Raw genomic sequence first — 11,080 nt, forward strand, 5'->3', positions numbered from 1 at the left:
AAATGGGGCTTGGAAAACATTTCTTAAAAGGAAAAATAACCCTGCTTCTTGAAAAAAAAAGAAAGCTTTTAGGCAGTCTGTAGAACTCCTCTTTAATGGGAGTAAAAACCGAAGGGCTACCTGCTGCCGTATTTTGCCAAGCAGCATTATTACCTGTCATCCTTGCATCCCGGCTTCAGATCAATCGGCTGTACTGAACTTGCATTAGTGCTAAATTATTGGAGGAGCATCAGGTTTTTTTTTTTTTTCCTTGACAGTGTCTTCACTTCATTTTTTTTTCTTCCCTTGTCACCTCTGTGAGTAATCTTAATAATACCATTGTCAGAAACAGATCTTCATCTTCTATCAAATGAGATAAAAGTCAAATCTCCAAAATTATGAAGACCCAGAATCTTTTAAATCTAACCAGGGATAGAATATATCCTGTTAATTTGTCAGCCTTCTAGGTGAACCGCCTACACAAGACAGTAAGGATTAATCAAGCAAGGGAGAATTTTGAAAAATATATTTTTCTAATTATACAATCTCTTCACAGTGGTCCGGGGTTAATGCAGAAGTGAATTCTGAGAGTCGGTAACAAGAAAAGAGACCCAAGTATATGAATTGTCTTATAATTACCTGAGAAGATGATTCTCCTTCTGGCAATCACGAGCTTTTAAAAGTATTAATCTGATATTTTTGGCATCTAATTTCTTTCCTTTTAGACAATTTGGGGAAATAATTGAATGGTTTTATATTATCTCCGCTCTTATCAAGTAAGCATCAAATAGTATTCGTTTCATCTGGGCATTATTGCTTTAACCATTTCTAAAGAATTGGAGCTAAAATGCTTCAGTAATTGGTCATATTTTCTCAGATTTAAAGCATTTCATGAATATTGCAGAGATGTTTTGCCTTCTTTGGCACACTTGACCAGCATGCCTCCCGAGGATACAAAAAGCCTGCATTTCTCCTAGGATCACTAGAAAAGTCACTTTCATCTGATTGGGGTTTATCATCAGACTTGTTGACAATACTCATCCCAGCGATACTTGGGAATTCCAACAGAGAATTAAGACGGCCAGCAAAATAGGAAGAAAAGTCTGTTCTTTAGTGTCTTAGCTTTTCAGGGTAATACTGATCTGTTGAATTTCATTGCAGTGGCCACTGGATATAGAAGACTTGTTGAACACACACACACACACACACACACACACACACACACACACACACACACACGGAACTGGGGAAGCTAAGCTGGAATGAGAGATTTGACAACCTTCGGTGCATATCCTTGAGGGGCTTAATTTTTCTAGTGGATGAGTAGAGAGGGAGAAATGCTAATAAAGCTTAGAACTCTGCCTTGGAAAATCCTCCCAAAAGAAGGGGAGGACAGAGTTGACATAGGAGATTGATCTGAGAAATGGGAAATAAGCCAAAAAAGTGTGGTATTCTTGATGTGTGTCGCCATTGTTGTTGAGTTGTTTTGGTTGTGCCTTCATAACTCTTCCAGACCCCATTTGGGGTTTTCTTGGCAGAGGTACTGGAATGGTTTTCCATTTCTTTTTCCAGCTTATTTTACAGATGAGGAAATTGAGGCAAACAGGTAATAATAAGTGTCTGAGGCTGGGTTTGAACTCAAGTCTTCCTCATTCCATGCCACCTAGCTGCTCCATTTTTGGTGCTAGAAAGAATTAAAATGGAGACACACCAAGAACAAAGGTAGCAGATTTGTCTGGAAGTACTAGAAGAGAACATATTATTGGACTTGGTGTGAAAAAAATAAGCATTTTTTAAATGTTTACTGTGTGCTAAGTGCTTTAAAAAAAACCAAATATTTACTCATTTAATCCTCACAACAACTCCACAAGTTAGGTGCTATTATTATATCCATTTTTTATATATGAAGAAACTTGGGCAAACAGAAGTGGACTGACTTGCCCCTGGTCCTACAGTCTAAGATTGAATAACTTCCTAACTCCCAGCACTTCATCCACTGTGCTATGGTTGGAATTGAATATAAAGTAAAAAAAAAAAAGAGGCAAAAAGAGTGTCTGCCCACAAGAAACTTGGGTTCTGGTATAAGAAGTAGGTAGAGATAGCTTTAAGCCTGTTTTTTGTTTTTTGAATTTTCATTTGTAATTTTATTTTTCCTTTTCAAGGAAGGAAGGAAAAAGAAAGGGAAGGAAGGAAAGAAAGGGAGGGAGGAATGAAGGAAAAAAAGAAAGGGAAGGACTAGGCAAAAACTTAGATTAGAAAGAGGATTTGGTAGAAAGGCTAAATTTGGGCCATTTTTTTAATTAAAATTTTATTATGACTTATTCAGTTGTTTGTTCTGTGTCCAACACTTTATTGACCCCATTTTGAGTTTTCTTGGGGAAAAATAGGAAAGACAAATCCTATATCTTTTTTTTTTTAGAGAGCTTTTTTTTTCTGCCAGTGGTTTGCCATTTCCTTCTCCAGCTCACTTTACAGATGAGGAAACTGAGTCAAACAGGGTTAAGTGATTTGCCCAGGATCACACAGTGAGGAGGTGTCTGAGGTCTCATTTGAACTCAGGAGGATGTTTTCTCCTGACTTCAGACTTGGCACTCTGTGTGCCATGATGACACTTCACTGTCTAGGGAGTTTGGTCTCAGCCCAGTAGAAAGATGGAACCAAAGAAGGAAACTTTTTGGGGGTACAAAAACATTTTTTTATAAAGCTAAAGTTTTATTGAAGCTTTTTGTCTTTAAAGTTACAGTCCTTTCCAAATAACTCGTCACCTATCTCCTCTCCTAGAAGTAACAAGGAAATAAAACATTTATTGTTAAGCACAACTCTTTACAAAATGACCACATCTGTACCCACAGACCCTCACTCTCCCATGGAAAGAAGATCGTTCCTTCTCTTTACGGAGAGCCTCAGATCCGTGGACAGATTACAGAGGAAATGACCAGAAATGATGTGATTTGAGGAATTCAGACATGGTTGACTCAACCCTGGAATGAAAAGACAAATGCTATTATATCTCTTTATTAAGAGAGCTTTTTTCTGCCATTTTCCAGATTTGGTGCTTGCTTAGACAGCCGAGAGGCTTCCTGCCCCGCTAAGATAGTCTCATCTGCTTCTGAGGATCACCCTGATTTCAAGGTTTTCCTATCACCCAGCCAACCACGTTCTCGATAGAGAGGAAGGGTTTTACATTTTTAACTCCAGTTATTTTGTAGTTTTAAGAGAAAGGAAGCCTGTTTATAATTCTCAGTGTTATTGCCAATAAACCGCCCTCTCTTTTTCTGCAGAATTGTAAAATGCTGCTTGAGCTGGGAGGATCTGTTTCATATGGTCATTTCTGTTAATGAGTCAGGACGCAGAAATGTTAAATTTTGCCCCAAACTGCAGAGTGTGAATTATGGGAAGACTGTTGTAGTCAGTGTGACAATTTCTTCTGGTGATTCAGAAGAGGAGAGTGTAATTAATGTCCATAACCTGTTTCATAGCTCTCTAGTTCTGAATAGAAGCACCATAACCCAAAATGTATTTTGCTCGTTGGGGGAACCTTTGCTTTGACACCGAGATTTAGGAGGGAGCCAGATGTGTTTCCAAATTTTCATCCTCAGACATTGGGGCTTGTATTTCTTCCCTTATCCATTCGATAAATATTTAGCTCCCATTGTGTTGATGGCATTGCATTAGGCTCCAGGGGAGTCCCAAAGAGCAGAGCAGACAGGGCTCAAGCCCTCCAGAGGGGCATAAAAGAGACTATTACATTTAATTGTTTCTAGCACCAAGCAATGTGTAGTCCCAGCACAAAACTACTGGGTCCCTTTGGGATGGGGAGATGATTGTGCCCTGGGTCTTTCTCAAGGGACCATGTTGGGCCTGAGCTCCCTTTTCCTATTGGAAATGAAACCTAGATTCCATGTTTTCAGACAGATTTCTTCTGGGCAAAGGATCACATCCTTAAATATTTAGTGAAATATACTGATAAAGGTGGGGAAAAAAAAAGTCTTAGGTTTTTAAGTCTTTATCCAATTCATCAAGACATCAATATAAATTAATGAAACTGTACCAGGCTCAGTACTAAAGAAGGACAAAAACAGATCTTTCAGCCCCCAGGTAGCTCATAGTTTAAAATGGGGGAGACAGTAAGCAAATAACTGTGTGTATATAAATATTTCTATACAGAGATAACACTGTGTAAATGAAAAGTCATCTCAGAGGAAAGGCACTAGCTGGGGAGGGATGGGCAAGGGCCTCCTGTAAATGATGGAGAACGAGCAGAATCTTTTTGAAGTTATTCAAGGAGGTGAGGAGGGAGGGCATTCCAGGTATGGGGGATAGCCACTGATTGGGGCTTTAAAAAATGTTAGGTACATTCCCCCATCCAAAGAGAAATTTCCTTCTTCAGTTCTATTTTTTTACTGGGCAGCTAGTGGTACCATAGTGCATCTGGAGTATACTTATAGCTTCCTGAGTTCAAATCTAGCCTCAGACACTTCCTAGATCTGTGACCCTAGAAAAGTCACTTAACTCTGTTGGCCTCCATTTGTCATCTGTAAAATGAGCTGGAAAAGGAAATGGCAAACCATGGCAGTGCAATATTGCTGCTTTTTTTTTTTTTATAATCAATTTTTTTTTAATTTTAAACCCTTAACTTCTGTGTATTGACTTATAGGTGGAAGAGTGGTAAGGGTAGGCAATGGGGGTCAAGTGACTTGCCCAGGGTCACACAGCTGGGAAGTGTCTGAGGCCGGATTTGAACCTAGGACCTCCCGTCTCTAGGCTTGGCTCTCAATCCACTGAGCTACCCAGCTGCCCCAATATTACTGCTTTTTTAAAATTAAAAAAAATTTTTAATAACAATTTTCCACTTAAGTTTTCCAAAGTTATATTATCTCTCCCCCTTCTTTTCACTCCCCTCCTGGAGATGACAAGCAATTCAATCTGGGTTAATATTACTGCTTCTTAAGAAATTATTAACATAAGAATTTTTTAAAAATCCTTACATGAACTGATGGTGGAATGAGTAAGCAGAATGAAGAAAACAACATGCATGATGACTACAACAATGTAAATGTCAACAAATAAAAAACTTGAAACAAAAATCTCTATAATTAGAATGACTAAGCTTGACCCTGAAGAAGAGAAATGATGTATCATCTTCCTTACTCAGTGTAGGTGGGGGACTATAGGTGTCGAATATTTTTTTGGTTGAAATTGCTTGATTAGCTTTGATGAACTTTTTTTCCTTTTTCCTTTTTTTTTTTTTTAATTGAAAATTTTATAAGGGATGGCTTTCTGGGTGGAGAATGGGTGATGGAGATGTTAGGAAATTGAGGTAATATAATGAAATAAATCAAACTTTAATTTTTAAAATAAATTAAAGTTTAATAGTATAAGGAAGGTCAGGAGGCAGTAGACAATTAGATGCCAAATGAATTGTTTAGACAGAATTACTATGGGTTCAAAGAAGGGGGAAAAGGCTTGTTGAAGGAAAAACTGAACCTTGAAAGATGAATTAAATTGGGTCAAGTGCCATTTAGGCACACCAGATAGTAAAGGAAAATCTGTTATCTGACCTTGTGTCAGACACTCTTTTAAGTGCTAGAGATAACAGAGAAGGACAAAAGAAATCTCTGTCTTCAAGGAGCTCACAATCTAAGTGAAATTAGATCTGTTTTGAGAGCCTTGAAAGATAGCTCAGTTGGTAAAGAACTTAGATTTTCATTGTTATTGAATTTACCCCTCATTCAGGCCCTTAAAGAGAAATTCCTTTGAAAAAGAAAAAAATATAGAGATATAGAAACTGAAAAATGTCAACTGTAGACTACACACAGGTGTTAAATAAACAAGCTCATTTGAGATAAAGGTATGCCTTTATGCCAATATGGCCCCATTCCCCCAATTTTTTCTCCCATTTCTTCTCCGTATCTTCCATTCTTTCCCTTTTTCCCTTTTTCTTTTCAGGGAAAAAAAAAGTTATATTTACTTGGCTGAACTGTTTGTTGTATATTCTTTGGCCTCTTTTAAGTGTTTCTGGGAGGTAACCCAATCCCTTAAGAGAGAAATACTAGCTTCATTTCCTAGTTCTTTTGTTTAAAACAACAATAACAACAAAAAACTATACCTCATACTCTTGACCATAATGATGTTCTTCCATATCCATATAAACACACCAATGAACCATTTTCCTAGCCATTTGGGTTCTCCAGGGTGTTGTGAAACCTTGGGCTATTACAGCACTTAGGTTGGGTGAAGGTACTTGGCCTTGGGCCCTGCCACCGTGGCTAATGATTTCGTTGCTGATTCCCCAAGTGGTCAGCCCACTTGGCCCCCATTTGGTGATCTTGGACCGTGTCTCTTTGCTAATTTTAAAAAATCATCCTCTTTCTCATCCGGGTCGCCCTGCCGAGAACAGACACAACGAAAAGGACTTCTGTAATGTATTCTTCGTGACCTGGAATAGTATTTGTTCCCTCTCTCCTCCAGTGTGCCATGCTGAACTGAATGCCATTATGAACAAGAACTCGGCGGATGTGAAGGGTTGTACCATGTACGTTGCCTTATTCCCGTGTAATGAATGTGCGAAACTCATCATCCAGGCAGGTAAGGGCTGGTGCCGGGCTGATTTGCATCGCTGTCTGTTCCTGAGTACCTCATCACAGATGCATTTGATTTTAAATTGCTGTTGTTTAGACCTAAATTAATTGCACTATCAACTTTGCAGGAGATTGCCGTGTTTTGTGTTTGAATGGTGCCAGGTATTTTAAGACTAATTGTATCCTCTGTGATTCTTAGCATGTTTTTAATTTAGGTTTGCAACTTCTTAAACCGCCGAGCTGCCAAAGAACAACACAGGCATTGAATATAATTACTGTCAATTTACTGTACTCTGACATATTGTGCATAGATTAAGGGGAGGGGGGAAATGAACTTCTGTCTGAAACAAGGTCAGTTGGGAGCCTCTCTATGAAATTTTAATTTGTATGTAATATGGGGTAGATATTTGAAGATTTTAAAATATCTTTGTTCAGAAGTGTCACAAGACTTCTATGATCCTCCCTTAATTTTTCCCCTTATTAGAGTTACTATAAATCTGTGTTCTTGCAGCAAGGGTGCTGCTCTGAATGCTTCTCCCTCCTCAGGCCGTGAGATCCGAGGATCCGAGCTAACTACGGTGTACTTTATCTCCATAAAACTCTCAGCTTGAGTCCTAAACACTTATCATGTTGGCCAGATGTGTGGCTTAAAGGGCCCGTTTATCATGCGCTTCCATGCAGTTCTGAACAGATCGAGTGTGGGGGGATTGAAATCAAAAGCCTCATGTCGAAGTGCTCTTAGAAAAATACCTTTCTGGCCTCGCTTTGTATTCTCACTCGGGGTTTATTTTTCCCAGATTGTATTCTTTAGAGGGAACAATGGAAAAGAAGTAAGAATAAAAAAAAAAAAAAACCCAACCCCAACACACACAGCCTTATTTATGTGTGGGTGGGAAGGGGCATGGAAAAAGGGGGAGCATGCTAGAAAAAGTGGGGTAACTTTCAAACTCGGTATTGGCAGAAAAGGATGAGAACAAGCGAAATCTGTCTTTGCACCCAAGGAACGAGTTTGAAATAAACACATCCACCCTTCTCAAACTATGAAATACTGGAATTGGAAATAATTTGGTATTTATTTCTAAATTGGGGGCTCTTAAAACTTTATTGGGTCATGGACCCCTCTGGTAGCCTAGGGATGCCTACAGACTCTTCAGACTAACGTTTTTAAAAGCATAAATGCATACAATTACAAAAAAACCTAGTTAAGTTGTTCAATTATCAAAATATTTTTAAAACTGTGGTTCACACCTAGTGGAATTACTTGTCAGCTCTGGGAGCGGGGAGGGAAGAGGGGAGGGAGAGAAGATGAATCATGTAACCGTGGAAAAATATTTAAAAATAAAAATTTCAAAAACTGGGGTTCATAGACCCCATATTAATAACCTCTACTTTAAATTTTCTACTACTTTCCCTAAAGTAGCACTTTGAGTTATAACCTATGAATGCAGAGTACAGAGATTTAGATGTGGAAGGGACCTTAGAGGCCATTGAATCCAATCCCCTCATTTTTACAAATGAAACTTTGAAATGACTTCCTCAGAGTTACACAGCCAGTACGTATCAGAGGTATGACTTGAACCAAAGCTCTTCCTGGTCCCACTTTCAGTTGCCTGTCCATCATGCCATTTACTGTCTAGAGTTGGAGTCAATTTAGTTCAGATCCTGGCTAAACCATTTTCTATCTGTTTGGGCAAGTCACTATTAATTTACTGTAACCCTGGTTGGCACCCAGCCATTGGGGCTGATTGGGATTACCTTGGTAGACTGTGCGCCATCTTGTTACATTGACTAGGCACTAATATAGAGTTTGTCTACTTGTGCTAAACCTGTTTCCTCATCTATAAAATGGGGGAGTTGGACTAAAGATGACCTCAGAGGTCCCTTCCAGCTTTAAATCTACGATTCTATACCTAAAATTCAGTCATTATGTTAATTAAGCCTTAAATGTTTTTGTAAGTTTCCATTTCACTTGGGGCATGGGGATGGAATCTAAGTTGGTTATTGGGCAAACTACATACTAACTGCCCTTTTCTATGTCAGAGAATAGGAAACAAAAAAATTCTAAGCCCTTACCTTCTGTCTTAGTATCAATTCTAAGAGTGCAATGGGGGCTAGGCAATTGGGGTTAAATGACTTGCCCACAGCGTCATACAGCTAAGGAGAGTCTGAATCCAGATTTGAACTCAAGAGTTCCTGACCCCAGACCTGGTGCTCTATCTACTGAGCTACTTAAGTGAGAATTGGAATTCTCACCTTACAAAGTGTAATTAATAAAACACTATGAACACTCCATCACTTTCTAATAACTTACGTATTATCAGTATCTGCATTTCCTAAAGGACTTTTCCACATTATCTTTTAAGGTATAAAAGAAGTTATTTTTATGTCTGATAAGTACCACGATAATGATGAAACCACAGCTGCAAGGCTCATGTTTGACTTGGCCGGGATTAAATTCAGGTAAAAAGGACAAACTTTTGATCGATATCAGGTTTTTATTTTGTTTGTTTGAGTTCAGAAAAATCTCTGCTCCCAATGAAGAAGCTTATTTGATTTCCATTAACATTGGAGTGTGCACTTTAATTCCTCTCTGGGTTACCTGACTTTCTTGGCTTTGTTGGGGCTTTTGAAATGATGGAAACACTGTCAGTGTAATAAGAATCTGAACAATGTCATCGAAAGAATAGATTTTTAAATGCAATGACAGGAGCATCTGAAGGCAATCTGTTTAACAGGCTTCAATTCCAGGAACTTTCTAAGGCTTCGACTAATTATTCTAGGAGGGGGGGATTTAAAAATTCACAGAGTTTTACAATATTAACATAAGACCTTCTTAAATTTTGCAAATATAACAAATGTGGCATAGAAAATTTAGGATGAAAGCAGCCTGCTAGATTGAGACACCCAGGAATTCCTACAGCGGTATTTTAAATCAAGGTTTGAAGTCATTCAGTTATTTCTTGCCTTCAAAAGCTATTTGGATTTTGATCATCATCTTGGCTAGGCAAAAGAGGAATATAAGATGTTTTGCTTGCAAACTAGAGCAGCCATTTGGATTCCTGGGGAAAAGTTAGTTGAGCTTTTTGAGATGGCAAAGCTTAAGGAAGTGGATGCTTTATAATGGTCTGCAGCCTGATCCACCATGGACTTAGGAGAATGGTCTCAGGTCTTTGCCTGTTATGGTTGGGTTATGAGCTGTGCTTAATGAATTCCTTAATGCCTTATGAGACTTTAAATCCACATTATTTGCATAATCCTTTGTTTGCTGGTTGATGCAAAGAAATATATATTTAGTCCCCAAATATTATCTTTTTTTCATTGCTAGGGAGAATGTCCAGTATTATTTTTTAAAATGTTTTTGGGGCTCATTTTAATTTTATATTTGCAAGTACAGTTTTTAAATGACTTCCTATTAAAGTTCATTGATTCATCTGCCCCTATACAAGAAGGGAAATAAAACTTACTGTAGAGCTGTACCAGAAGTACACTCTCTAAATTTACTGCAGAAATTTGTTAGCAAATGAGGAGATAAATTTGGGGGGGAGAGCCAGCAATGGGATGTCACATCCTGCAGCTCCCTGCTTAGAAATTCTTTGACTCCCTGATAATTCATGAACTCCAAAAGCTAAAGAACACAAAGCCTAAGTAACCTCACACTTCTTTGTCTTAGTCTTTTTGTCCATGTTTCTCCCAGTGTGGTGCACTCTAATTGGCTCCGATAAAATATCAAGTGAAACAGAGGAACCTTTTTTTTTTTCTTACAGAAAATATTGGTTAAACCAAAGTAAACAGATTGTTTTAAGCTACTCATGGGATCACATCTTTATATTTTTCTTCTTTTTTTTGTGTTTAGGAAATTCACACCCAAGTACAGCAAGATTGTCATTGACTTTGATTCAATTAACAGCAGACCGAGTCAAAAGCCTTAGTGAGTTACATCTCATTAAAACTCTAGAAGATTGAGATTATCCTCTTCTAAGAAGCTGCTAATGCCTTTCATCTTGAAGTTACACATAACTTTTTAATAGCCCGTACAGCAAAAGTAGACATCTAAAGAATATAAAGCCTCAAATCTTCCTTACTGTCTCTCTGGTCACATGGAATCTACATCTATTTAAACTATTGATTTGTGATTTGAAATGGAGAAACATATCAGAGCATGGGCAAGGCTGGGGTAACGGTGTTTCTTTTTTTCTTTCTCTAGAAGAAACAAGGGTTAGAGAAAAGAAAAAAAGAAGGACTTTGGGTTCAAGTCCCGACTTTGCCATTTACCAGCTGTAAATTGGGCAAATGCCTTAATCTGTTGGCTCTGTGATGCCAGGTCTGGTGTACGTCATGTGTGGTCCAATGCTAAGCATGTCGTACGGTTCCCCCCAATACTCAGGCATTGGGGCTGGCTGGGATTCCCCAGGTAGGCTCTGTGCCAGCTTAGTGCCTTAGTTTTAGCAGTGGCCCTTCACCCATTTAGAGTGTGCCTACTTGTGCTAGAAGAACAGATAAATAATTGCTGTTGTCTTCTT

General features: G+C 38.4%; 1 protein-coding gene across 1 annotated transcript in view; it reads left to right on the forward strand.

Moving 5' to 3' along the window:
* The window catches only part of DCTD (dCMP deaminase), a 43,317-nt gene extending 32,828 nt beyond the window's left edge, over positions 1–10,489 (forward strand). Inside the window, exons 4-6 of the mRNA XM_044681186.1 lie at positions 6,451–6,567; positions 8,924–9,020; positions 10,414–10,489. Coding sequence (XP_044537121.1) covers positions 6,451–6,567; positions 8,924–9,020; positions 10,414–10,489 — 290 coding nt within the window. The remainder of the gene's footprint in view (positions 1–6,450; positions 6,568–8,923; positions 9,021–10,413) is intronic.
* Positions 10,490–11,080: the final 591 nt, after the last annotated feature.

This window comes from Gracilinanus agilis, chromosome 6 (genome assembly GCF_016433145.1).
Source record: "Gracilinanus agilis isolate LMUSP501 chromosome 6, AgileGrace, whole genome shotgun sequence".
NCBI classification, from domain to species: Eukaryota; Metazoa; Chordata; class Mammalia; order Didelphimorphia; family Didelphidae; genus Gracilinanus; species Gracilinanus agilis.